Source organism: Myotis daubentonii, chromosome 13, assembly GCF_963259705.1.
Source record: "Myotis daubentonii chromosome 13, mMyoDau2.1, whole genome shotgun sequence".
Lineage (NCBI taxonomy): Eukaryota > Metazoa > Chordata > Mammalia > Chiroptera > Vespertilionidae > Myotis > Myotis daubentonii.
In genome coordinates this window covers 47,899,456-47,926,944 of record NC_081852.1, presented here as the reverse complement: position 1 = coordinate 47,926,944, position 27,489 = coordinate 47,899,456, and the positions used below count along the sequence as shown (strand labels likewise).

At 51.9% G+C, this 27,489-nt stretch overlaps 1 protein-coding gene across 3 annotated transcripts in view; it reads right to left on the bottom strand.

Moving 5' to 3' along the window:
* NEURL1 (neuralized E3 ubiquitin protein ligase 1) overlaps positions 1–27,489 on the bottom strand; it is a 71,821-nt gene that overhangs the window by 29,903 nt on the left and 14,429 nt on the right. The window contains exon 1 of one of the 3 annotated variants that reach the window (XM_059661302.1): positions 5,762–6,016. The exons of 1 other annotated variant lie outside the window; for it this stretch is intronic. In XM_059661302.1, the coding sequence (XP_059517285.1) occupies positions 5,762–5,795 (34 nt within the window). In that variant the 5' untranslated portion in view covers positions 5,796–6,016. Of the gene's footprint in view, positions 1–3,611; positions 3,721–5,761; positions 6,017–27,489 lie in introns of those variants that run through there. One more of the 3 variants, XM_059661300.1, reaches the window with a different exon arrangement.

The following is a 27,489-nucleotide window of genomic DNA, read 5'->3' as shown; positions in this document are numbered from 1 at the left end:
CTTGCATATCAGATGCTGTACCAGATGCCTGTCATGTACAACCTTGCCTCACCCGCCCAGGCCCTAAAAGGCAAATATCTCTGGGAAGCAGCCTTGAAGACAGCCCCAATGATCCCCACATTCACCACAGTCATGCCCTTCCTGTTGTAATCCCCTTCCCTTGAGTGTGAAGTGGATCCAGCAACCAGCTTCTAACAAACTGAATACAGCTGAAGTCATGGGCATCACTCCTAAGCCTGGGTTATAAAATGCCTTCGGTCTCCATCTTGGTTACTCTCTCTTGCCTCTCCAGGGTTGCTCCCCCTGGGGAAATGAGTTGCCACGTAGTAAGGTAGCCCTGAGAAGAAGCCCGCATGGGGAAGGACTGACGACTGCCAATTGCTACGTGAGTAAGCTTGGATATGGATGCCCTCCAGGCAAGCCTTCAGATGAGATCACAGCCCAGGCCAACAATGTGACTGCAACCTGACAAGACAGGAAGATGCAGGCACCTATCTAAACTGTGTCAGATTCCTGACCTTAGGAAATATGAGATCATTAAATGTTATTTTAAGCCACTAATTCTTGGGGTGATTTGTTATGCAGCAATAGATATATTATGCAGCAATACAGCATCCATTAGTCCCATTTTATAGATAAGAAAACAGGCTCTGACATTGGACTGAGCACTGTAAAGTCCTGGGTTCGATTCTGATCAAGGGCACATGCTTGGGTTGCGGGCTCAATCCCCAGTAGGGGGTGTGCAGGAGGTAGCTGATCAATGATACTCTCTCATCATTGATGTTTCTATCTCTCCCTCTCCCTTCCTCTCTGAAATCAATAAAAATATATTTTTAAAAAGAAAAGAAAGAAAACAGGCTCTGAAAGATAATAACCTCCCAGGGTCACACAGCTAGACAGTGGTGGGTTGGCTCTGAACTCATGTCTGTATCGCTGCAAGGTGTCCTTCCTGGGCCCTGCTAGCTGGCCAGCACGTTCAGTGCCCTCCCCGCTCCATGACCACTGCACCCTAGTCAGTTGCTGCATGACCTCTGAGCCTCCATGCATACACCTCTGTTGTTTAGGGGCAGAGGCCATCCACACACCTCATCCTCTCTCCCAGATGCCCGGCTATGTCTACAGCAGGTCCTGCTGTTCCCTGGAAAACTAAATAAATTCATGACGACAAGGTGGGCGGAGGAGAGTGGCAGGGAGTGGGCAGGATCATTACCCTCATAGCCAAGTTAATCTCCACACTGAGCCTCCTTCTCTCACTCACTCTGCAACATCCCAGTCTCTGACATTTCCAGCAGCCAGATGTGCATACAGATGTGCTCCCAATACCCTAGTTGCTAGGAGGGAACCAACCCTCCTCCTCCCACTCTCCCATCCACCCCAAGATTCCAGAAGGGGATTCTAGTTGAGATCTATTCCAGGTTCAGCTCCTTGTCCCAGTCTTCCCAGACCCTCCCCAAAGCCCCCAGGCCAGCCTGAGAGAATGAGAGGGAGCACATCTCAGTCACATAAATCCACACACCACACAGACATCTTCCTTAGTTCCCCTTACACAAATCCACGCTCGCTCACGTGTACACACATGCATACACACAGTCAGTGTGTGCCTAATGGCAGACACAACACCTTCTGTCCTGGGGACCGCCCCCCCGCCCCCTGCAGGGAGGCAGAAGATGTGATCTTGGTCCTTGGAGGCAGCCAGGTGTGTGTGGTGTCCACACTCGCAAGCACACACAAGCTTGGAGAAGCCTCCGTGGAAACTCACAAGAGCACATCCATTTACTGAATGAGTGGTTAGGTGTACTGCCCCTATGCGTATTAGCTCACTTAATCCTTTCTACAAGCCTTTGGGGTAAACCTTATCATCCCCAATTTGGGTCAAAGTCACATGGCCAGTAAGAGAGGAATGGGATTCCAACTCTCACCAAGAACACCAACTCACCTTCCTCTTCCTCTCCAACCTTGCCTGGTCTCAGGTCTCATCTTCTGAAGCGTGCCTGATGGCTCCATCTCATCTGCCTCCCCCGGCCACCTGCAGCCCCCACTGCCATGTGGTCCAGAGCCAGGGCCTGTACCCCACACTCTGCCCCCTGACACACTGACCAAGCAGCTGCTGGTGCCCACTGTGTGCCAGACACTGGCTGGGCTAAGATAATACAGAGATGGCCCAGCCGGCGTGGCTCTGTGGTTGAGCATCAACCTTCGAACCAGGAGGTCACAATTCAATTCCTGGTCAGGGTACCATGCCCGGGTTGCAGACTCAATCCCCGGTGTGGGGCGTGCAGGAGGCAGCCGATCAGCGACTCTCATCATTGATGTTTCTCTCTCTCTCCCTCTCTACTCCTCTCTGAAATAAATAAAAAAATATATTTAAATAAAAAGATAATACAGAGATGGATCAGCCTGACCCCTGCCTTCCTGGAGCCCATAAGCACAAGTGGGGTGTGGTGTGCGTGTGTACATATGGTCACAGACACACCTGCCGGGCTCGCCCTGGCCCTTAAGCCTCCAGAGCTGCTGCCAGGAGACAGGCGGCTCCCTCCGTGCTAATCCCACATCTCATAAATCCATCTGAGGCCCTCTCCCCTGCTGCCTGTTTGAGAATCAAGGAACCAAGGAGAAGTGGGGAGTCAGCTGCGGAAGGGACAAGGCCTGGCTTCCCCTCTGAGCTGCCAGCCATATCCTTCTAGGTCACAGCAGCTGCCTCTGTGACAGGCTAGAGTGGGAACCAATCGCCCAGGTCCCTGCACCCCCACATCTAGAGCCTGTTAGTCCAGAGACCAACCTGAGGGTGACATGTATGTCCGGGTACATTTGTGGGTGTCATCCACTCATCACACCAACCCTCAGCAATGGGTCACTTCTTTACCCTGGGGGGAGTGTTGAAGTGGGGACAGGAGGAAGGGGGGCAGGGAAGAAGAGGAGAGGAGGGGGGAGGGCTCCTGGTATTGCAGCTGCCGCCCTCTGTGCTCTTCCTACCCCAGCCCACCCTGCCCTCAAGATGGGGGAGCAGCTCTGGAAATCTGCCCAGTGAAAGAGATCAAGCATGTAAGTGCCAAAACCATTTTCCAAATGGGAATTAATTTCTCCCATGGGGCCCCTGCCAGGCTGGTCCCAGAGGAGCTGACTGCTCACCAGTAGCCTCCCCCTCTCCCACACACACACACTCACACACTCACAGACTCATGCAGAAATACTGACATCTACAGAATAAGGACATATCACAGGCACACAGTCCCACAAATGTGGCTGCTCACACATGGAAACGCAGACACGACAACACTCTATCCCGAAATATTATACAGATAAATACACATCACGTGGGTACACACATACAGAGGCCTGACACAGATGCATAATCTGCAGCCACTAGAAACACAGACCGCCAAGACACGTCCACAACCTCCCACACACGAACAGGATGGGGTCCCTTCCCCCTCACTTCTCACTGCAACCCCGCAATCCAAAATCTTCAGCTTGAAGCAAACCCAAACCCCCGAGGTTCCCATAAAACACAATCAGAAACTATATCGCCATGTCCTCAGCAGGCGGGCTGCAGGCCGAGAGCACCCCAGGAAGGAACAAACCCCCCGCACCTCCCACTTTCCCCAACTCACCTCCCAGAAGGAAGGAAGCGAAACCAGAGCCACTGGGATGGCCCGTGCACAGGTATGGGTACACGCGGACGTGGGTGAGGACACGTGAGGACATGCATGTAGGGGTCTTACTAAGGGGTAGTGTGGGTACAGGCAAACACCCCCCTCTGCACATCCCTACTGCTGTCTCCTACGCGTGTTGATGGCAGGCTGAGGCAGGGGCCAGCGCCAGCTTTCAGGGACCCAGCCTAAGGACAGTGGTCCTGGCAAGGGGGTGGAGACCAAAGCAGATGGGACATTTGATTAGCGCTCGCCAAAGGCCACCCAGCCTGGCTGCCCGACTCCTAGAGTTCTCAGCACACCCAAGCTCTCTTCCTGTCCCCAGGCGGAGAGGAAGGGATGCGACCCTGGCCTCAGAATGCTTTCCTAAGCCCTTTAGGGTTTCCGAACGTTAAGCCCTTACATCATGTCATGTAGTCCTCGCAGGACTCCTATGAGGAGGGTACCATCGGCCTCACTGACAGATGAGAAAACTGAGGCTCAGGAAACACTTGCCTTCACTGTACCATGGCTATCTACTCCAATGCGAGAGCGCTGACGACCATATGCTGTCTGGGGGGGAAGGGGGGTGAGAGAGATCTTGGGGTCCTCACTCCCCTCTGAAGCCTGTGCTCCAAGGCAGCTGGAGGACGGTGTGCTGTGTCCTAATCCACTCCGAGGGCCTGTCTCTCCTTTCCAGGCCCCGGGCTTGCCCAAGTCTGACTTCAGTGGAAAATGCCAGTCTGCCTCAGACCTTCTGCCAACAGGCCCTGCTGGGCCAGTGGGCGCTGAGAGGCACCCCCGCCCCACAGACAGGCAGGGCCAGGCCCAGGTCAGCCCAGTCCGAGGCTCAGGCCAGGGCCCCGGCCACAGGCATTGGCCCTGGCTGGCTCCGGATTATGTGTCTTGCAGGGCCTTCCATCTGTCACTTAGCCCTGCAGGCCCAGGACAAAATTCATTTCCTTTTAGGAGAGCCAATGATTTGCTTTTCCCATGTCTCCTTCCCTGACTTTTTCTTTTTAATTAGAAATTACTCTCTTTAACGTCCAGAGCCTGGGAGGGGAAGCCACTTGGTCACCAGTCCTGGCCACGGCTGCCCACTCCTTCTCCCTTCTGGGCCTTTGCTGGCTGCTCGGTGCCCACTGGACTCAGCAGATGGGGGCCGCCCCATCCCCTAATGCCCTGAGGGGAGGAGGGCCTAGAAGGGAGTGTGGCAGAATTCCCCAAGGTCAGCCCTCACTGTCCTGGCACCGGCCAGTTTTACAGGAACCCCGGCTCCTGTGTCCCAGTGATGACAAAACAAGTTCCTGCGAAGGCTTCCCCTCCTGGGTCTGGTGCCACATCGGCCCGTTACTCCCCAGATCACAGCACCTGAGCCGGGTGGATGAGGGGACAGGAGCTGGGGCAAGCAGGAGCCCTGTGAACAGGGAGCCAACAGGCACTCCTCCCACCCACCCCTTCACCTGCTTGCTGGTCTTTTCTGTCTGACCGTGGACATGAACCCCAGGGGTCAGGAGTTCATTGACCTCTCCAGCAGAGCACACACTTAGAGAACTGAGATCAGGCAACATGGGGAGCTGTCACTTGCACCCTCATGTGCTTAGGCACCAGCAGGCACAGGTATACACCCACAGACACCTCTAATGCACACTTATGAGCAAAGGCACGCATGTACACTCATGCACACTTGTGTGTGCCCAAACATCTCTCCACAGCCCCACCATGGAACTCGGCACTGACCTCCAGGGCCCACAGCCCAGGGCCCACAAACAAGTCCCCCCCAGGTGTCAAACGGTGCTTTGCCCCAGTCCTGAGAAAGGGGGGTATGGTCACCCAGTACCTCACATCCCACTTGGGGGCTTGCCAGCACCCTGGGGCGATAAGAGGACAAGGAGACTTTGTGGGGAGATCCAGCTGCTTGGCTTTCCACCGGTTACCTGGGAAAGCCCCCCTCTTCCTGCTCTTCCCAGCCTCCCTTGCTTTTCTCCAGCCCAGTTCCTGCCACCCAAAGGAGTCCCCACAAGGAGAGAAGAGGCAGGGGGATGACTATGCTTCAAGCTCCAGTGCCTCTCCGACCAGGTGGTCCCCAGCCTGGGGGTGGGCAGACCCCCAGGCATCAGCTGGGGCCTTACCGTGGAGGGTGCTCCGGGTGATCTGTCCCCCCATCACGGGCAGCAGGCAGCACGGCCACCTCCGCTTGGCTAGCCGGCCTCGTCACCAAGCTGCCCTGGCTGCCAGTGCCTCTCCTTCTGCCACCTCTCCTCCCCTACAGTTGACGGCAGGCATGGCAGGGCTGAGCCTGCCCCTCCCGTGCCCCCAGGAGCTCCCTCCCGCACACAGCGCCTGCCTGCGAGGCCAGCCACACAGGCACACACGCCCCTGTGAGCCTCCCCCACCTCCCAGCGCTGGTACAGGCAACAGGATCTGTCATGTTTATTTACATAAGGAGGAGGAGACAGAGGCTTCCTGAAATAGCCAGCTCCAGAAAGCGCTGGAGATGCCCTAGCCTGAGCATGCACACACACACATGCACACTCCTCATCACACACACACATGCACACTCCCCATCACACACACACATGCACACTCTCCATCACACACCTCATCACACACACACATGCACACTCCCCATCACACACCTCATCACACACATGCACATTCCCCATCACACACACACATGCACACTTCTCATCACACACACACATGCACACTCCCCATCACACACACACACATGCACACTCCCCATCACATACCTCGTCACACACATGCACATTCCTCATCACACACCTCATCACACACATGCACACTCCCCATTACACACTTCATCACACACATGCACACTCCCCATTACACACTTCATCACACACATGCATACTCCCCATCACACACCTCATCACACACAAATGCACACTCCCCATCACACACCTCATCACACACACAGATGCACACTCCCCATCACACACACACACATGCACACTCCCCATCATACACACACATATGCACACTCCCCATCACACACCTCATCACACACACACTCATGCACACACACAATGCACACTCCCCATCACACACCTCATTACACAATGCACGTATGCACACACCTGCACATATCCACACGCGCATGCACACTCCCCATCACACATCTCATCTCACACACACACACGCACATTCCCCAATCCACACTTCATCACACACACACAATCTCACCATTTACCAAGGCCTTCAGCCATTCACTTGTCATTATGTACCTACTACACACAGACGTCAGGCGAGGCCATGATACCAGGATGAGCAAAACAGACATGGGGCTTACAAAAATCTGCCCACTTCTATCTTCTCCCAGGCTCTGTTACAACTGCTTTAGGAGTATTAACTCCTTTGGTCCCCATGGGCTGAATGATGAGGTCAGTATTATTGTTATTATCAATAGGTACCATTATTATTATTATCTTAAAGACAAAAACACCGAGATAAAGACGTGACCTACCTAGAAGGTGGCAATCGGGCACCAGAATCCACACTTTTACCCCCACAGCAAACTGTTGCTTCGATCATAAACACACACACACCAACATACACAGACTACACTACCCATCTATACCATGTCACATGTATACACACAGATACAGGCCCACAAGCACTCACAAGCACTCACGATTGTGCACACTTAGCCACCTACTGCCCACCAGACACACACACACCCGACACATCCACACCTCACAGTGAACACACCTCACACATGCACATCCCCTCAGATCATGCCGTCTCTGGAGAAATCCTGAGATGCATAACTCGGAGCCAGGGAAGGGTGCAGACAGAGAGGGCGGAAGGCAGGCGCACTAGCTCTAGGCAGGCCTACTGGGAGCCCAAGGCACCACCAAAAGAGTAGCCACATGCACTGCGCTCACTGGGCACCAGGCACTGCGCACACACGCTGATTTACACGCCGGCAGCTGAGACTGCCGTTCCATCCATTTTACAGAAAAGAAATTGGGGGCTCTGAGAGGCCCCGGAAAGTGCCTGAGGTTTACCCAGCAGGTCAGAGGCAGGACTCGAGCCCAGGGCTGGGGGGCAATATCACAGTCACAGGCTGTCTGCAGGACAGGGGCTTCTCCCAGGAAAGCAGAATAGCTCCTCTTCCTAGGCCCTGGCCAGCCCCCAGCCTCTGTCCTCGGGGTTAGGAATCTGGACTCCAAGGGAAAGAATGGGTGGGCAGAGGGGGGAGAGCTAGGAAGGAGCCGTGGGAAAGACGGGGGCTGCCCCCTATCAGATGGAATTCAGAGGCCTGGACACTGTGAGGAGCTGTGCTGGGCCTTGAGCCCTCCGTTTAGGACCCTGCTGCCGCCCAGGCCTGGTCTGGGGGAGAAGAGGGGAGGGGAGAGGGAAGAAAGGGGAGAGGGAAGGGTGAAGGGGAGAGGAGGCGATGATCTAGGGTCATCAGCCAGAGGGCTGGGCAGACCCTGGGTGGGAGCTGTCCACAAGCCCAGCATGCTAACCCCGCCCCTCCCCCCCAGACCAGAGACATGCCTGTCACTTCCTGGGAAGAGCCAGGACACAAGGCTTCCCCTTCCTACAGTCACATGCTGGCTCATGACTGCTCACAGTCACATGTACATGCACACGCGTGCTCCATGACACACACACCCTCTTCCTCTGGGGGAGGAAATTTAAGTCAGAGTCTGACCAAGACAAAATAACGCAAACTCCTTTTGTGCAGTAAATAATCATAACAGCAGCAATCACAAGGCCTCACTATGTGCAGGCAGTTCTAAGCACGTTACACATATTAACGTGTCCAATCCTCACGGCAACCCTAAGAGATCGGTTACATTTTTATGCCCATTCTATAGATGAGGAAAGAGGTACAAGAGGCTGCTCTGGAGGCGGTTCCGACAGCAACACGGTCAACCCCCCTGACTTTTGATGCACCTGGCTGGGCCCTTCCCCACCATCTCCTCCAATGGCCAGCCTGGTCTTCCCAAGGCCCAGCACTGGTGACACCTCTTCCAGGAAGCCTCCCCAGGGCCCCAGGTAGAGAGTAAAGTGCCCCTTCTTGGAGCTTGTCTCTCCTCCGAGCCCAAGCGTTGCCTCTCCCAACCTCTCATCCTACTGCCCCCTCACTGTGGCATTGTCTATTTGCCTTGGCTTCTCCTGGGTACAGCTCAACAATTCAAGTTGACCAACATTCACTGAGCATCTACCATGCGCTGAACACTAAGCTACACACTGGGGAAGCCATGATGATCAACAGTAGACAGACCCTGGCTCCTGTGGACTTAGAGTCCTGATGGAAATAGACATTTACCAAGTAGAATATCATCACAATCCTAGGAAAGGGTTCTGAAACAAAGGAGCAAGGTTCCGGGGGGCTCGGGGTAGGCTTTCCTGAACATCGGTGGCGAAGGAGAAGCAGGCATGTGCGTGGCCCTGCAGGTCGGTTGAGGAAAGAATGCTCCAGGCAGTGAGCACAACACCTGCAAAGGCCCTGTGGCTGGAGTGAGCCCCACACCTCCGCGAAGCAAGGCTGGAATGGCTGCAACAGGGAGTGCAGGAGAACCCTGGGGAAATGTTCTGATGGCCAGCGAAGGTGGGCTGGAGACACCCCAGTTGGGCCTCAAAGAGCGGGGTAAAGAACCTGGCCTTTTTTTTCTGAGAGTAATAGGGAACCCCGACAGGTTTCAGCAGGAAGGCAACAGGAGCAGACAGCATTTCTAAAAGGTCACCATGCCTTCTGGTGTGCAGAATGCATGGGAGGAGGCAAAAGGCACCAGGGGAGAAAGAAGTGGCCCCCCGCAGGGCCGGGTCTGTACTGACTTGCCCACGCTCTCCTCGGGGCCTAGTGTCATGCCTGCACAGAGCAGGTGCTCAGAAAATGTCTCACCGATGGAACTGATAGCATGGAAATTTCCAGAAACAGGACTAGAGGGAAGTAACCAAGCAGGGATGGGGGCAGGGAGAGGGTTCAGCAAACCGAGTCCTCAAGTGGGGGCACCCTCACGCTGGCCTCGTGAGTGAGAATGGAGTAGAGGATTGGACGCAGCCCGGGAAGTCCCTGGGCCTTCACCCCACCACTGTCTGCAGGGGTTTACCCGCAGGCTTCCTTAGGTTCTGTTTTCCATAAGCCACTTCCCCCAACTTAAATAGGAAGTGGCAGTGTTCTGTGTCTGAGGGGTCCCCCATCCCCTCCACAGAGCAGTATCCAGGCCTCTATAGAGGATGTAGGAGCCAGCACTGCACCCCTTCTCTGTTTTTATTGAGGCACCACATAAAATCTCATTTGGCTGAACAATTCTGTTACTAAAAGGGGTGAGAGCACCACTGACCTACATCATTCATTCATTCGTTCATTCAGCATTCACTGAGTGCCAACTCTGGACCTACTGGTGAGCAAGACCCAACTTCCACCCTTCAGAAGCCAAGCAGGAGCCATGTGGAGATGCCTGTGGCACGGGTTGAATCCTTTCAGTGTTCTGTTCTGTGGAAAAGGAGAATGAAAGGATAGAAAAGGGGATGTGACAGGATGGAAACGATGTGAAAGAAGAATGGAGACTCAATAAGGGAGTGTACAGCAGAAGCTGTAAATGATTGAACACGTAACTGTGCACCAGGCAGGTTGCTAGGTATTTCACACACTAATCTCGCCCAATCCCACAACACCCCTGTAGGATTATAATCATCCCCATCCTGCAGGCTACAGAACTGGGGCTCAGAGAGGTTACAATGAAGGCAAGACCAGCCAGAGTTCAATCCCAGACCTGTCTGACATTAAAACTCACCGTCTAGACAGAAAAGGTCAAAAGGCAGGGGACTTCTTGCTTTGGGAAGAGAAGACAAGGGGGTGATGGACCTTCCTTTTAGGGAATTAGAAGGGTTCTATGTAAAGGCAGAGCCTAGCAGTTTTCCAAGGGACAGAAGGTGGCATCCCAGAATGGAGCTTAAATGAAAGCAGGGGAGGCTATGGCCAGGCTATACTTCCTGACCACTAATAGGTGGCCCATCCTGGAAATCTTGCAGAAAGTAGACTGTCCTTGAGCTGGGTGGGGACTGTAATACCTCAACGCCTACAGCAGAAAGCAGGCTGTGCCCCTGGGGAGCATTTGGTCTCAGGATTCAGAAAGAAACCCTCCCTTTCTGGCTAGCTCCCCAGCTGCATCTGCTCTCTTGTCCCATCCAGGGAACCTCTACCTCCTTGGTTCCCTGAACCCATTCAGCTTCCAAGACCCTCCCAGGACCAAGGCCCTCCTCTTCTTCCTGCCAACCCCCATCTCCCATCTCCCAACCCGTCTCCTTCTTGAGGACCATCTTGGTCTCTGTGATGGGCTGCTCAGCTCAACTCTCTCCTCATCACGTCCTTTCTCATCCATGCCCCCCAAAGCCCAGCACCTTCAGCCCCAGGCTGAGCCTACCCTCTTAGAATTTAGCCTAGAGCAGACCCAGCAACTGCAGAACAGAACCCAAAACAAGTTCACTAGACAACAGAAACCATTGGATTCAGAGACTCCAAGATCTCTGAGGGAAAGGAGCCACAAGAGAGCACTGGGTCCAGCCACTGCCTTCAGGCAGCCAAGAAGTAATGTACCCATTTTACAGATATAACAAAGGAGGCCTAGTAATTGTAGACTTCCCTGTGGTTGCATTATGGGTAGAGGATAAGAAGGACTTGAACTCAATTTAATGACTTCAGAGCATCAGTAGGCATGGGAGATACGACTGGACAAGGAGAGGGGATAACTTCTCTTTATTGGTGGGCAGAGGAGACTGGTATCTGGAGCAGTCCATGGGCGGGGGGGCTGAGGGGGAGCAGGAAGGGAGGCAGCCCTGCTGGGCAGGAGCTGGGAGAGGGCTCCTGGCTGTTGTCGTGTCTTTTTCGTCAAGAACAAGGGCTAATTTGATTGAGCTGATGAGTCACCTGGCATATGGGGCCTAAGGCCGACGTGCCAGGGCCATCCTCCCTGCCCTATTAGACTGGCATTGGAGAATGGAGAGCAGGGAGCCCACCCCTCCCAAGCTTCCTCTCATGCCCAGAACCAGGATAAGCATGGAGTCTGCTGCCCGAAGTCTGAGAGAAAGAGAGAGAGGGAGAGAGATGTGCATGGAGATGGGGACAAAGACACAGAGACAGAGCATGCGCTGCGTGCTGCAGGGAAACTGGAGCCTGGGAGTCCATAGGGCGTCACTGGGGCTGGGACAGGTGCCCCAGCAATGACAGCTGCCAGCCGCCTTGGATGATGGGAACACAACAGGTGCAGAGGCGGGGGCGGAGACCGAAAGGGAATCTGAGAAAACAGCCTGGAGTTGGGCATCCCTCCCAGGCTGTGGCCCAGTGCCCAGCAGCCCTTTCTCAGACCCTCTAAGTCTAAGACACAAACACACCTACTCCTGCTCCCCAGGTCTGGGCCTCAGGGCCATCCTGGATGGTCTGGACTACACAGGGGTCACCATCCACGCCAGGCAGAAAGGACAGGACAAGGAAGAAACCAGGTTTCAATTCCCAGGACAGAGTGCGCCAGATGGAGTCCACACCCACAGAGCCCCCAGCTGGAAGCAAACATTTGCCTGTGATAAGATCTATGCCTCCGGCCAAGAAGGCTGGATGGGTGTGCCCACCCCATCCTCATGGAGCTTGGGAGCTCTGGTCTTGAGGTCAGACAGGCAAGCTCTACTGTCACATGACTGGGCAAGCTACTGAGCTTCTCTGAGGCCCAGGGCTTGGCTCAACAAGGACAGTAATCCAGAGACCCAGAGAGCTCGGGAATCCAGGTAGAACCTAGAGGAGCTATGATCCCTGCCCCAACCTCAGAGAGGAGTGACTTAGGACCCAGGATATGAGGATAGCACCAAGTATAAATGCTGCACCAAGGAGAAGAAAGGGAGGGCCAGCTTTACGAGATAATGACCATCTCATCGTCTTGCCAGCACCATCTGCTCAGCACCGCGTACCCTGCACCCGTCACTGTTCCAGGCTTTGCATGTATTATCGCATGTGTGCCTTTATGCAAATACCATTCCAGAGTGCTGGTTACGTAACAGCAGGTGCTTCCAAGGAAGCAGATTAAACATCGCCCCTTGTCACCTGGTTAGTGCTCTGTTTTTGTTTGGGGTAAAATGAATTTTAAACATGAAGCCAGCCTTTGTCACAACAGTCACAAGTGACAAATGACCTAAATTATAACCTTGCTGAGGAGGGTCAGGCAGGGTGGACAATGAGACATTTTGGGGGAGCTGAGGTAGAGAGACGAGGAGATCCTAGGTGATGCAGGGGACAGGACACAAGTGCTGGAGCAGGACATGAGCCTCACCCATCGTCCATCATCCATAGGAGACGAGTAAACACACTCCACCGATCCTGCTGGGCCTGCCAGGATTATGAGAAAAGCTGAGAGCAAGTTAAATCCCTCCTCTGCAGGCACAGACCACCTTCCCCCAACCCTATCCACCTCTCTCTCTCTCTCTCTCTCTCTCTCTCTCTCTGTGTGTGTGTGTGTGTGTGTGTGTGTGTGTGTGGCTCCATGGCTCAGCCAGGACTCCTGGTGCCCACCCCTTCTGGTGCCCAGACCCCAATCAGCTGAAACCATCCCCAAGCTGGGAGGCTCCCCTTCAGCCCCCCTCCCACCTCTGAGGAGTCAGCTGCCTGAGGCTCTCCTGCTTCCTTCCCCTCCCAGGTCTGGCTTACTGAGGGATGGCAGAGCCCAGGGCCAGCCATCTTGGCCCTCACCTCTGCTCCCTGGCCCTGCTTCCTGCCCACTGGGGCCTCTCACTCCAACACTCAGACGTTGGGCATTAGGGGACACAAGAGAGTGAGGGTGCAGTCCCCTATAGGGCCAGGCCCTAAGGCCACTGGCAGCCACACCTCCGTGACCCGACAACCTACGCATTGCCACCTGTAGAGTGTGTCTACACAAGGCCCTGGTGGTGGTTAAGAGCAGGCTCTGGAGTCAATGCCTGGGTTCAGGTCCCAGTTCTGACATCTAGTTGGTGTCTCCTTGCTCTTCTGAAACATGGGGTTCATGGTACAGTGCCTGATTCATAGGCTGCGGGAGGATGGAGTGAGTTCACCCATGGAGTGTGCTCGGACAGTGTGGGGCACAGGAAGTGCCAAGTCGTCCGTGGCAGTGCTGTTGATGGGACACAGTCCTGAACTCGATACAGAGGCCCTGGCGTCATCCGAGCTCCAGGAGCCAGAGCTTGCCAACATGCACGAATCTAAAGGCCAAGGGGGATGGAGCAGTGGGGTGCCGGCTACCACAGGCCCTGAGACACAAACCTAGAAAAACTCTGAAAAAATAAAAGCGATGGCAGCTCCTCTTTAGGAGCCGAGGATAGGGGGTCACTCAGCTTCTGTTCCCACAGAGCAAAAGTGAGTGACTGAGCTGAGGCCCAGCCACTGAACCATGCCAGCTCTGTGGCCACCACCAGGGCCCATGCCCTGCGGCACAGCGAACACTGGCTTGTGCTGGCTGCAGAGTCAAAGGTAGGCTCCCTGGTACTGGGGTCCATCCATTCAGGGCCTCTTAGGAGAAGCCAGTGGCGTTCATGACCGCTGAGCTGATAGAGGGACTGTGTCCCCTGACACTACTCCTCCAGCCCTAGGCCCGGACTGAGTCCCTGACCCCAACCCCAGACATCATCATCACTTCATTAGGAAGCCCCACAAACAGGGGCTTTTAGTCCCTAAAGGCCTGGGGACCATGAGCCTGTGGCTGGCTCAGCAGTGGCCTCCTCTCACTCTGGAGCCAGAACTCGGGTGTGGCTGACTGAAGGTGGCTGTTGGGGCTGTGGTCCTCCTGCCCAAAGGACAGCCCAAGTAGGGCAGCCACCACAGGGTGACTGCAGTGACAGAAAACCCACTTTCCTCCCTGCAGCTGTCCCAGCTCCCAGTTTGCATGTTCATCCATTGCTCCCACCCTCCTTTCCTGTCTCTCCTGTAACACATCTCAGGCTCGTCCCCCACAGTGCCACACCCGTCGGGATGACTTTCTCCCTCCTTTGCTCACTCCAACTGCTGGAGCCCAGGGTCAGCCAAGCTACCAGAGACCCCAGCAATGCACAGGGTGGACTCCTCAACATCAAGTTCAGAGGACAATGCCTTCCCTGGAGTCAGGGCTCCTGGGTTCCAGGCAGGTCCTGTGGCTTGTGGTCAAACTCAACCGAGGTGTGGGGAGCTCTGTGGGAGCCTGTTTGGATTTGGGGAGACTCAGGAAGGGCAGTTTCTTTTAATGTCTGCCTAAATTCGTTCCTCCTGGGGATTATGGGAGGGTGGTGGTTAGGGCTCCAGGAAGTGGGTTAATGCAGATGGGATAGGCAAATAGAAGCAGGAATTTCTCCCCAGGGCACCTCCTCTCTGTCTAAAACAAATGCCCCACCCCTCACAACCTCAGCCCTGCTCAAACAAACTTAGTGCCAATTAAGGGAGTTGGGCTACATTAGCTTTGGGGGGGGGGTGTCTATTGTTACTAGTCATGACACCACCTCCATAATGTGCTGTGTGACCTTGGGCAAGTGATTTTCCTCTGTGGGCCACAGTTCTCACATCTGTAGGATGGAGGCATTGGACTCCTGCACCTTTAGCTCTGAACCAGGAGCTCCCTGAATCAAGGATGTGGAGAGGGATCACCTGGGGAGAGGCGATCAAGAGTTCCTGCATTGTCGGGAGCAGCAGACTCTCCTTCTCACCCCCTTCCCACCAAGGCCTGGTGGAAAACCAAGGACAAGACAGCCTGCTCTTAGCTGGGGGTCTCTGCTTCTCAGTCCTCTTCCTGACACCACCCAACACAGCATCACCCCAAGGTTCCACGACCTGCTTTATGCCTTGAGTGCTACTTGCCAGGCCAGAGGTCCGGTGTCAGCCTGGATTCCCGCATCTGAGCAGTCCTTGTGTCCTTCTCAAATCCATCCCCTGGCTACTCCCACAGCTCAGGCCACCAGTCTCATCCTGCTTTGGACATTCCTCCAACAGCCTTTGGCCTCCTGTTCCTCTTCCTCAGGGCAGCCAGGCTGACCTGTCTGCCTGACAAATCTGGCCGGGTCACTGCCCAGCTCAGATATCGTCTGAGGAGCATTCAAAGTCTTCTGTGAACTGGCCTTAGCCCACGTATCTGGCCTCACCTCCGACCCTAAGTTCCAACCCTCCAGGCCTATGGAGCACATCTGACCCAGGACATGGCCACATCGCACAGGTCCACAACTCTCTGAACACTGTTCCTCTACCTGGAATGCCCTCCCCCGAACACTGGTCACTCAAAAACTCCTACCTCACCTTCATTGCTCACTCAGAAGAATCTTTCTGAGGTCGTTCCAATGCCCAGAGCAGACTAGACCTTCCTTCTCCAAGGCACATCAACCTTTTGTGTAGCCCCAGCCCTGCAGTGATGATAAGGGTCCCCTTCCCATACTGGGAGCAACCTAAGGGCAGACATGTCTTTTTAGCTCTGGATCCCCAGCACCTAACACAGGGGGCACTGGGTAGTGTTCAACACATATTTTATGAAGGAAGAAGAAAAGGAGAGAAGAAGTGGGAGGAAGAGAGGCTGGAGCTGATGGTGGGTAGTCTTTACTTGGCCCCTGTCTGCCCCTTCTCCAGGTTCCAAGCCTCAGAACAGAGGGCACCCTCCCAGCCACAATGGCTCTGGTCCCTGTGGACACAGTGGTACCCAAAGGCAACAGACTGCCTCATCATGACCTCAGAACCCAACCCCACCCCTGCCAGTGGCCCTCCTTGTTCCCTCAGTACTATTGGCAGCACCAGCCAGTGCTCACTCAGGTAGAAACGGCCAAGAAGCCAAGCAGCCAGGTGTGTCCTGGAACACTGAGGAACTCCCACCTTATCTGACCATCTTCCCTGAAGTCAGTGGGAGAGCATCCACTAGCCCCCAACAGTGCAGGACGACCAGGAGGAAAGGCTGAAAGCACGCGCCTGGCTCCCTCCCAGCCTCTCCTGGATGAAGGCGACAGGGGGAAGAGCCCCTCCAACTCATCTGCATAAACCATTCACAGCAGCACATCCAAATCCACGTCACCCAAGAAGAAAACACGCCTGCTGCGGTTGCCTGTGGCTTCCCGGTCTGCCGTTTCCTTCTCTTTCATTTTTTATTTTAATGGCATGAAGCTGTGCTTGAGAAATGTCTCCCAGGCTGCTCCTCACAGCACAGAAGCTCAAATTCCCCTCCAAATTGAAGGATGATGAGTGAGTATCCCTCAGGTGTCAGGGACTTACAGTTTGCAAAGTCTACACGCATCCAAGAGCTCATTCAGTCTCCCCAGAAAGTGCAGGAGGGAGCTATTGCCAGCCCCCATTTACAGATGAGAAAACCAATACTCCAAGAGGTGCAGTGACTTGCCAACGCCACGCAAAACCAGTGAATGACAGTAATGGACACGTGGCTGAGTCCCCAGCATCTGCTCTAAGATGATAGTGGTTCTCTACGTTGGCTGCACCCGAGTATCACTTAAGGAGGTTTTAAACCACAGATGCCAGTCCCCCCCCCCTCCAGACCAATTATACAGAACCTCTGAGCGGGAAGGTCAGCCATGGGTACTTCTAATGGCTTTCCGGGTGGTTCTAATGTGCAGTTAGGGCTCCCACCCTCTGATAGAACCCAACCACCGAGGTTCATTCCCCGGGCCAGTGATTGGGTCAATAGTGGCCATGTGACCCACTTCTGGCCAATGAAACATAGTGGGAAATCTGCAGAGACCCCTCTGAGAAAGCTTTCCTGGCTCCTGAGAAAGCAGCACAGGAGAGAGGCTGTTCTTCCTTTAGATATTGTTGTATCTGGCTGTGATTCCATGTCACGACCAGTCCAGAAGAAATCCAACCCACAAATGGCAGAGCAGGGAGGTGGAAAGTACCCCAACCTTGACCTTATCTTACAGCCCAGACTCAACCAACCCTGGCATTCACCCGCCCCTCGACTTCCTGTGATCTGAGACAGTGCAGAGTCAGTCCAAGTCAGCATCTGTTATTTGCAACGACAGCCCTGGGACAGCAGCAGTCAGCTTCCTCATATCCCCACCCCAGGTGTCTCCCCCTTAGATCTTCTACCATGGGCAGCATAACTGCCTGGGGACCCCAACTCTGGAATTCTCAAATCCATCCCAGTGTTGGCCCCAAGGCCATGCTTCCCACAGTTGCTTCGAGCCAATGGCCAGGTAGGGCAGGAATATTGAGGTACACCCTTTCCTCGGGGATGTGGGACTCCTTTGACCAGTAACTGTGGCTTGGGCTTGAGGACAGCCCAAAGGCCTTACCAACCTTCCCTGAGAATTGCACTGCAGTCTAAAATGCTCCCACCAAAATCCTTCCTTTCCTCCCGCTCTCCTTCGCTCGGGGTTACACTGGCATTGAGATCTGATGGCTCACCCAGCTTCTCCCTGCTTCCTCTCTATTTTTTCTCACACAGGCATTTCCTCGGATGATTTAATTAATTATCTATCTGTTTATTATTTATGGTTCATCCCCTCTTAACTGGTTAATGTCTGCTTAACTGCTTAATACATGATCCACCTAACACATGACCTTCATTACCTCATGCCTGGACCACCATGAGAGGCTCCTAAGTGCCTTACCCATCTTGAGTCCCCTCTACCCCATTCCCAATCCTTCCTATACAAACCAGGCTACTTCCCTACTCAAAACCTTCAATCCTTTCTTATTTCTTACACCATCAGGTTTAATTTCCTCTACCTTTCTTTATAGGCACTGCTGACTTGGACCTGCCCCAACAGAAAACTGAAACCCAAACCCTGGCAGAAAACTGAAATTCATTCCCATTGTTTCACTTACATACCTGGAGGCCTTCCCCATGTGGGGACAATGCTGGCTATTTGCAGGACAGAAATGATTGACCTGGCTTCTACCCAATGAACACTGAAAATGAGTATCAAAAACTCCACCCACTTCCACAGATGATCCTCAAAGACAAAACCTCACTTCAGACTCCCTTTCCTTCCCAACAATCCCCCCCCCATGAAATATTTAACAAGAGAAATACATTTTACACACAAACAACCCTCCATCAACAAGAAGTGAACCCTCTCAAAGACTGTTAAAGCAATGAAAATGATTATTATTCACAATAATAATAATATGAAAAGGAGGACAATAAATGTAAAGATGGTTGTGATGATGAAGAGAACAGTAGCAATAATAAAGATAAATATGAAAAGCAGGGATAAAAAATATTCTAACACTATAACCTCAATGATATAAATATATGTGCAGCAAAGCAGACTTCTCATTGACCCATTGCCATATTAACCAAATTCCTTTAGGAATTGCATTTGATTGTTGGTAACAAATACCAGAAATAACATGGATTTTTAAAAAACACATAAGGTGTTTTCTCTCATATAGAAGAAATCTGTGGCAACTCTGCAGTCATCAGGGACGCAGGCTTCTTTTATCTTTCTATTTCACCTTCCACATGACAATTTGAGGCTGTTTTGCGATCCGAGATAGCTTCTGAAGCTCCAGCCACCTTGTCCACAGCCCAGGCAGGAAGCAAGAGGAGCATGGAAAACCAAAATCAAAGGACTTACACCAGTTAGCTGCCTCTCTTTAAAGAAGCCTCATGCAAAGTCCTCCCAACAATCCTAATGTACATTTCACCGGCCAGAATGTAGTCACATGGCTACACCAAGCTGCAAGGGAAACTGGAATATGTAGTCTTTTCATTGGACACTTCAAATAAAAACAGGGTCCTCAGCCATAATGATAAGCTCCATTCTTTCTGGGGCAAAATGATGACTGATGCCCATAGCACATAGAATCTTCAAAACTGGTGGGGTCTTCCCTGGGGTCCTTGAGCTCCCTCCAGCTGAACTGTTCGCTCCATATGAGAAGTTGTCCCTTAACTTGTTTATGAATGGTTGTTATCCCAGGAAACAGTGCAATTTATTTAACTATTACATATAAAGCATCAAATGCCTTTTTAGAGATTGAAAAGACAAGCCACAGAATGGGAGAAAGTCATTGCAAAGTACTTATCTAATAGAGAATCCAGAATATATAAAGAACTCGAGAGAGAGGGGGGGGAGGAGGAAAACCAAGTAATTCAATAAAAAAAAGAGCCAATGAGAAAGAAGAAAATCCTGCCATTTGTGATAAGTTGGATGAACCTTGAAGGCATTATGCTAAGTGAATGTCAGGCCAAGAAAGGCAAATACCATATGGTATTACTTATATGTGGAATCTAAAATAGTCAAACTCAGAGAAACAGCGTGGTGGCTACAGGGGTTAAAGGTCAGGGGGAATGGGGAGATACTGGTCAAAGGGTACAAACTCCCAGTTATAAGATTAAAAAGTTTGGGGATCTAATATATGGCATGGTGACTAGTGCATCATATATCTGAACGTTGCTAAGAGAGTAGATCTTCAATGTTCTCACTACAAAAAAAGAAGTGGTAACTGTGTGATAGAATGGAGATGATAACTAATGATGGTAATAATCATTTTAGAATATATAAATGGATCAAATCAACACATCCTACACGTAAACTCCCACAAAGTTATGTGTCAATTATATCTCAATAAAGCTGGAAAAAAATGGCAAAAATGTTAACAGACATTCCACCGAAGTAGATGCACAGATGGAAAATAAGCTCACACAAAAATGCTCAATATCATTAGTCATTAGGGAAACAAGATAAGCACATGAAAACCATGATGAGATCCCACTACACACCTATTAAAATGGTCAAAATTAAAATGACTGACCATACCAAGTGTTCATGAGAATGTGGAGAAATTAGAACTCTCCTTTTCTGTTGGTGAAAACATAAAATGGTACAACCATTTTAGAAAGGTTTCTTTAAAAATTAACCATGCACCTACCATATGATGCTAAGTGTTTACCCAAGAGAAAAGGAAATCCATGTCCACCCATAGGCTTGTAGCCAAATCTTCTTAGCAACGTTATTTGTGATAGCACACTACTGAAAACAGCCCAAATGTCCATCAACAAGTGAACAGATAAACTGTATATCCATATCATGGAATACCACTAAGCAATAAAAAGGAATGAACTATTAACACACACCACAACCTGAATGAATCTCAAAATAAGTATACTGAGCGGAAGCCAGAGGAAAAGAGAGAGTACATTCATTTACCAGAGCTTCCAAGCGCACCTCTTCTCCCCAACATTATAGTTCAGGCTTTGGCATGCTGCATCGTTTACACAGAACTCTAAAACTGCAAGCTAATCTATAGTGACAGAAAGCAGATCAGTGGTTACTTGAGGGGGGGGGGGGGGGAGGGAGGAGTCAGAGAGAGAAATTACTAAAGGCAAAAGGAAATTTTTGAGGGTGATGTAGCTGTTCACTAACTTGACAGTGCTGATGGTTTCACAGATGTACACATAGGTCGAAACACATCAAATATACATTATGAGTCGTGCCATATACTGTATGTCAGTTATACTTTGATAAAGCTGTTTTCAAAGAAACATTATCTACTAGAGACTGTGTTCACCCTGCTGGCCACCACCATCACCTCAAGGGCTTCGGATGCCTTCAGACACTGGGCAACAGCATAACCCTGGGGGCCACGTAAATTCGCCTTTCCCTTGGGGGAGGAGCGAGGCCAGAGGGGGTCCTAGTGCTGCTCCAGGAACTTGGCCAACTCCTTCAGGCCCTTGAGTTAAACCTCAGAAATGGTAATCGTCCCAGATCTCCCTTACTTCATCTTACCTTTATGGACTCCTACCTGCAGAGATTTTTGGTTTAACAAACAACAACAGCAAAACTTTGGGCTTTTCAAGGTTACTTAAAGGGTATTCAAAAGATCCACCTCACTTATTGAGCAAGGAGAACTGTGTGTTTATTACAGGAATTTAAACTCTATATTTGAAGGACATGCCTGTACAAAGCTACGCATAATGGTCCTTCTACTCAAGTAAAAGGTAAATGAGATCCTGCAAGGACTGAGTTTGGTGATCTCTTCTCAATTCTGTTTCTGATTTAGGCCCAACTCACTTTAAAATATAAATATATATATTTTTATTGATTTTAGAGAAAGAGGAAGGGAGAGGAGAGAGAGATAGAATCATTGATGAGAAACATCATCAACATCAGTCCCCACAGGGGATTGAGCCCGAAACCCAGGCATGTGCCCTAATTGGGGATCAAATCAGTGACCTCTTGGTGCATGGGTTGATGCTCAAGCACTGAGCCACACCAGCCAGGCTCACTTTTATTTTTTAAATAGGTTTTATTAGGCGTTGGGGAAGGGGGGTACATTTATACTTTGGGGCAGTCGGGATACTTTACATGGAGACTCTGCTCTTCTCATTCCGGCTGGAATGTGGGTTTTGGTGGGGAGTTCCTAGCAATAGACCACTGTGCAATGGGCCAGTGACTGGCCCCAAATTCTATCCCTGTTCCATCAACACTGACCTACTTTGATTTTATGAGCTTTTGGCTAGAGAGCTGATTGAGCCAAGGAATTACAAAAACTCCTTATTAACAAAGGCATTTATCCAACAAATATTTCTGGATGATGTCTCAGGGCTCCTCTAACACAACCCAAACCTCAACCCACCATCTTCCCCTCCAACCACCCCTCCTGGCTGGGGCCCTGATGGAATCGCCATCCTCCCAGCCACCTGAAAATCTGGGCACCATCTTGGATTCATCCCTCTCCCTTACCACCCCTTCATTCATTTACCAGAGCTTCCAAGTGCACCTCCTCTCTTTCCCCAACATTATAGTTCAGGCTTTGGCATCCTTCCCCCAGACAGCCACATCCCCATCATAACTGGTCTCCCTGCTCCCATCTTGTCTCTCTGAAATCCATCCTCCACAGGGCAGCTACACCGATCCGCCCAAACAGTAAATCTAAAACCTTCAATGGCTCCCTCTGCCCTGAGACACCCAGGGCCGGCGTGGACATTGGTCCATTTATCATCTCCTTCCGCTTTTAACGCTGTGTTTAATGTTTCACTAGGTGGTGGTTTTCTCTTGGCAACGAGGCGATCTTTTGTAAACGGATGCCTCCCGAAGGGTGTAGAAGCCGGCGGCTCATGTACCTTTATAAACAGTCTTGGGTACTAGTACTATCATTACTGCTAACAGAGCGGTGAATGGAATATTCATAGTAAACAACCCAAGGTCTCCTGCCCTCCCGTCCCCAGCACCAGGGGCCTCCCAGTTAGGATTTCTCAGACTTGCACTTTCTAACATCTCTCTCTTTTTCCAGACTCAGGAATTCCTACACTGTTCAGAAAAAAAAAAAAAAAGTTAAATGGGAACTTTCTCTAGAGCAGTGGTTCTCAACCTTCCTAATGCCATGACCCTTTAATACAGTTCCTCATGTTGTGGTGACCCCCAATTTCATTGTTACAAATCGAACATAATTAAAGTATAGTGATTAAACACAAAAACAATATGTAATTATATATGTGTTTTCCAATGGTCTTAGGCGACCCCTGTGAAAGGGTCGTTTGACCCCAAAAGGGGTCGCGACCCACAGGTTGAGAACCACTGCTCTAGAGAGATCATCTAAACACCCAATTGCTGAAATTTTGTTGTTGCTGTTAATTCTCACCTGAGAATATTTTTTCCATTGATTTTTTTTTTTTTTTTTTAGAGAAAGTAGAAGGGAGGGGGAGAGACACAGAGAGAGAAACATCCATGTAAGAGAGACACATCGATTGGTTGCCTCCCGCACACACCCTGACCAGGGCCGCACCCCCACCAGGGCAAGAATCGAGCCTGCAACCGAGGTACGCACCCTTGACCAGAATCAAACTCAGGACCCTTCAGTCCGTGGGCTGACGCTCTATCCACTGCCAAACTGACTTGGGTGCCACTTGCTGAAATTTGAGTAGGGACCTGGGATAGAGCTAAGGATAGAGGCCCAGGATACAGCAAAGGAAACGGCCACAGAGAGCCCAAGGGGGGCCTGCGAAGCTGTACAGCTCTGAGGCCACAGGCCACCATGCCTGCTTCCTGACCCCCACTCCCCATTCTATTTATCGGGCACTCGACTACAGACATTTTGGATACATGAGTTGATATCATCCTTGCAAAGACCCTCATTGCTCCCTCTAGAGCTCCAGGTTTTGGCAACCTGGCCAAAACCTTACCTGAGTTGGGTCACATAGCCCATCACAGATAAGACACGCTCCCTGACACCTTGGTGACCTTTGGAGGGGCCACTCAGGCCACACCCTGGGGAGTGGGGTCCATCGGGGCTTCCCCAAAGCCCCTCTGTTTCTCAGTGAAAAACAATGAATTTCATTCCAAACAAGGAAACTTAGAGCGCAGTCCTGCCCCGGCCCAGTTCCGGCTGGTTTATGTTAGCTGGACAAGACTAAACAGACCTTCACATTCTCAGCATTAAGCACTAAACATGAAAAAAAACGACTGTCTCTGAAGCACAGGGTGAGGGAGAGGCCGGTGCTCCCGAGGTCCCCCAGAGCTCGGCACACCTGGGGCCGGGCCAGACCAGAGGAGATAGGGGTGTTTGAGAAGGACCACTGCGGATGGAGGGAGAGGCTTTCAGCAGGCAGCAATGTGGGGCGGGTATGGGCCGACTGTGCCAAGGGGCCAGGCCTGGGGGAGAGGAGTGAGTGGTCCTTGGTGTTCACTGAGGGGGAACCGGAAGGGGTCCAGACAATGAGAACTTGAAAAGCGAAATGCAGGGGAGCCGTGAGGCAGCCAGCGACAAGAAGACCCTAGCAGATTCCTTCTTACCCCCACCCCACCTGCCATGCCAGGAGGCCAGGAGGGAGGGAAAGGGGAGGGAAGAGACTCTACCACTCCCTGGACAATACAGCTCCTTGTTCCCAGCTGCCCCACCTGCCTCCTGCAGTATGGACACCACAAACTTGAGATAAAAATTTAATTATTTACAAAACAGGAAGCAGGCTGCCTTCTTGTTTTCCCATAGAGGCCCCTCCAGACATGCCTGCCTTCTGGCCTAACCCTGCAGGCCCTGCCCCTCCATCCCTCCCTCCATGACCTGGGCCATGTCCTTTTACCCTGTTCTTTGCCGCTGTGGTCTGACAACCCTGAGTGGCAGGCATCACAGTTCCTATCCTAGAGGAGTGCCCTGCCCATCAGTGGCACCCACAGCTTCTGGATCCGTGTTCAGTCACGGCCCTCAGACCTGCACTGTCATTGACCATCAGAAAACACATATATAATTACATATTGTTTTTGTGATTAATCACTATGCTTTAATTATGTTCAATTTGTAACAATGAAATTGGGGGTCACCACATGAGGAACTGTATTAAAGGGTCTCGGCATTAGGAAGGTTGAGAACCACTGTTCTAAACCAACCCCTCCTCCGGTGAGCCCCTCCCTGACTCCACCCAGCCAAACGACCACCTCCTCCCCTCTGACCTGGCTCAGCCGCAGCTATAAGCTCTATGAGGGCAGGGACCTGTCTGTCCCCAGAGGCTAGCACAGGCCTGTGCCGTCAGGTAATGAGTGAGTGAACCAAGGGCTCCAGACTGCTCTCACCCTCTCTGGTCTTGGTTCCAGAGCCTGCTATTCAGGAAATGCCATTTCAACAACGAAAAGAACACAGTTGTACAGCCCTGAGGGCCCGTGGAAGAAAGGTTTGATTTCCCCAGAATCAATCCAATCTTGCATCCATTTCGAAATATTTTTCAAGTGACTACTTTGTGTGCCGAGCACTGATGGTAGTGATACAACGGTGAGCAAGCCAGACAGCAACAGGCTCCGACAACTACTATGATCAGTGGTATGCAGAGAGCCCAGGGCGGTAGCGGGAGAGGACACGGAGGCCATCCACCCCGGCCAGGTGGTCAGAGAAGTGTTCCTGGTGGAAATGATGTCTAAGCCGAGACTTGAAGGTTGAACCTAATGATGACAATAATAACTAGTAGTTATTAGTAGTCAAGCACTATCTCCAATTGGGAATTAGGATATGGAGGAGGTAAGCCTCTGGCTCCAGGCGGTACAGGTAGCAAAGGCGAATTCTGACTCTGGAGTTCATGCCTCAACTGCAGTGTCTTCCACCCTGCCTGTCTTTCCTCCTCCCTCCTCACGACTGACTGGCCAGGTCCCCCCAGATGCAACTTGGGGAACTCCAGAGGCCTATTGGGCCACACCAGAGTTCAATATCTGGGTTAGGTTTCCATAGCCCAACAGGACCCCCAGGCCTCCCAGTTTCCCACGTACCTTGGCCAGACCCAGAGAGTGGGGCTTGGGTGTCCCTGAAGACCCAGACAAAGTCACCCTATCTCCCTGGGACAGAAAACTCCCCCATACTCTCAGGTGCCAGAGTGTCCTGGGTCACAGGGAAGGGACTCCATCCCAAAGGAGAAGTTCTTCTGGAACATAAGGAAACTGCTCCTGAGCTGGAAACTCCCTGCATGGCCACACCCTGACAGCTCTGCACCATTCACCACTGTCTCCCATTTGGGTAGAAAAGAGGAACATCCACCTGCTATAGGGTAGATGGGGGTTAGGAGGCCAAGAGGCAGGAGCTCCCCACTCAAGGCCCACCAGCTGGTGTGTGACCCTGGGCAAGTGGGTATACGCAACATTGAGGGTGCCCTGGAAATTCCACCCAACTGTACCCCAAGTATTCCCCCAGGGAATAGGACCAACACCACCTGTCTCAGCAACCTCTAAGAGATCTGGAACAAGACCCAGAGGGAAGAGACACAAGGACTTCCCAAAGTGGAAAGTTCAGAAAATGTAATGGAATTTTTTCTTCCCAGCAACTCTAGCTCCCTGAGAGGGGGATCCACACTGAGGTAACAGGAGAGAGAAACAGGAGAGGGGCGTAGGGTGGTGGCTCTCTGTAGAGAGCAGTTGTTTCTCAGCGGGGTACCAGAGGACGTAGCAATCCCTCTGCATCCCAGACGCTCTGAAAGCACCGAGAGGCAGGGCCCCACAGATCCATACCATGTCCACACCCACTGCCTGGGCCATGTGAGAGCTGCCCGCTAGGAAAGGAAGCTGTTGGCCCAGCCCAGAGCCGCTGCTGCCCGCCTGAGCCCCAGGGACCCAGATTGAACGTGTGTGCGCTCCCACTCAATGTGTGCTCCCTGCCCCCAGGGGCCCCGCAGCACAAGTTAAGAGCTGATTGGACTAATTGGACTAAGCTGGCCGTGCCCAGGGCGGCTTGAGTACTGTCATCGTGGATTTGACTCACCCAGCAATGGTCATTGGTGCCTATGGAGCCACCATTAATGTCATTTGGGGAAGATCAAGCGAATTGGGATGGTGCTTTACCCGTCAGCACCACTGCCTGGCCAAGCTTTCATCAGAGACCTAGAGCTTATAAGTGATTTATTCTGTCTCACATCCAGGTGAGGCTGAAACCCGGGCCCCCAATCGCCAGTTCATGAGCCTATAGGCCCAATCCTCTGCTGCTGGGCCCAGAAAGTCTTCACCGGAAGCAAAAGGGGGTCCAGTTGCATGGACATTTCTAGGGCACCCTCAAGCTCTTCCCTTTCTCGCAAGGTACAAGACCTCCAGTTTGATAATCAAACCCCAAGCCCAAGAAGGAAACCTCAACTCAATCCTAGACTCTGGAGCCTCCAAACGGACTCTAGGCCCCAAGACTCAAAGCTCAACGGTGATCATGAATCCTGGACCCTGAAGTGAAAACTCCCCTCCAGGAATGGAACCTTCACCCCAGCTTGGAACACAGACCCCCCAAAACAGGCACCTCAATACCAAGCCAGAATCCTGCCTGCAGAAACAGTACCTTCACCCCAAAATAGAATCTTGTGACCTGGGAACTGAACCTTAGCACCAGACAAGAAATCCCCACTTTCAGAACAAGCCCTGAATCTTGGGGAAACTCTTCTCAAAAGCTAATCTAGACTCTTCTTAGATTTTGTTTCTTTAGCATAAACTCAACTTGGGGACCAGA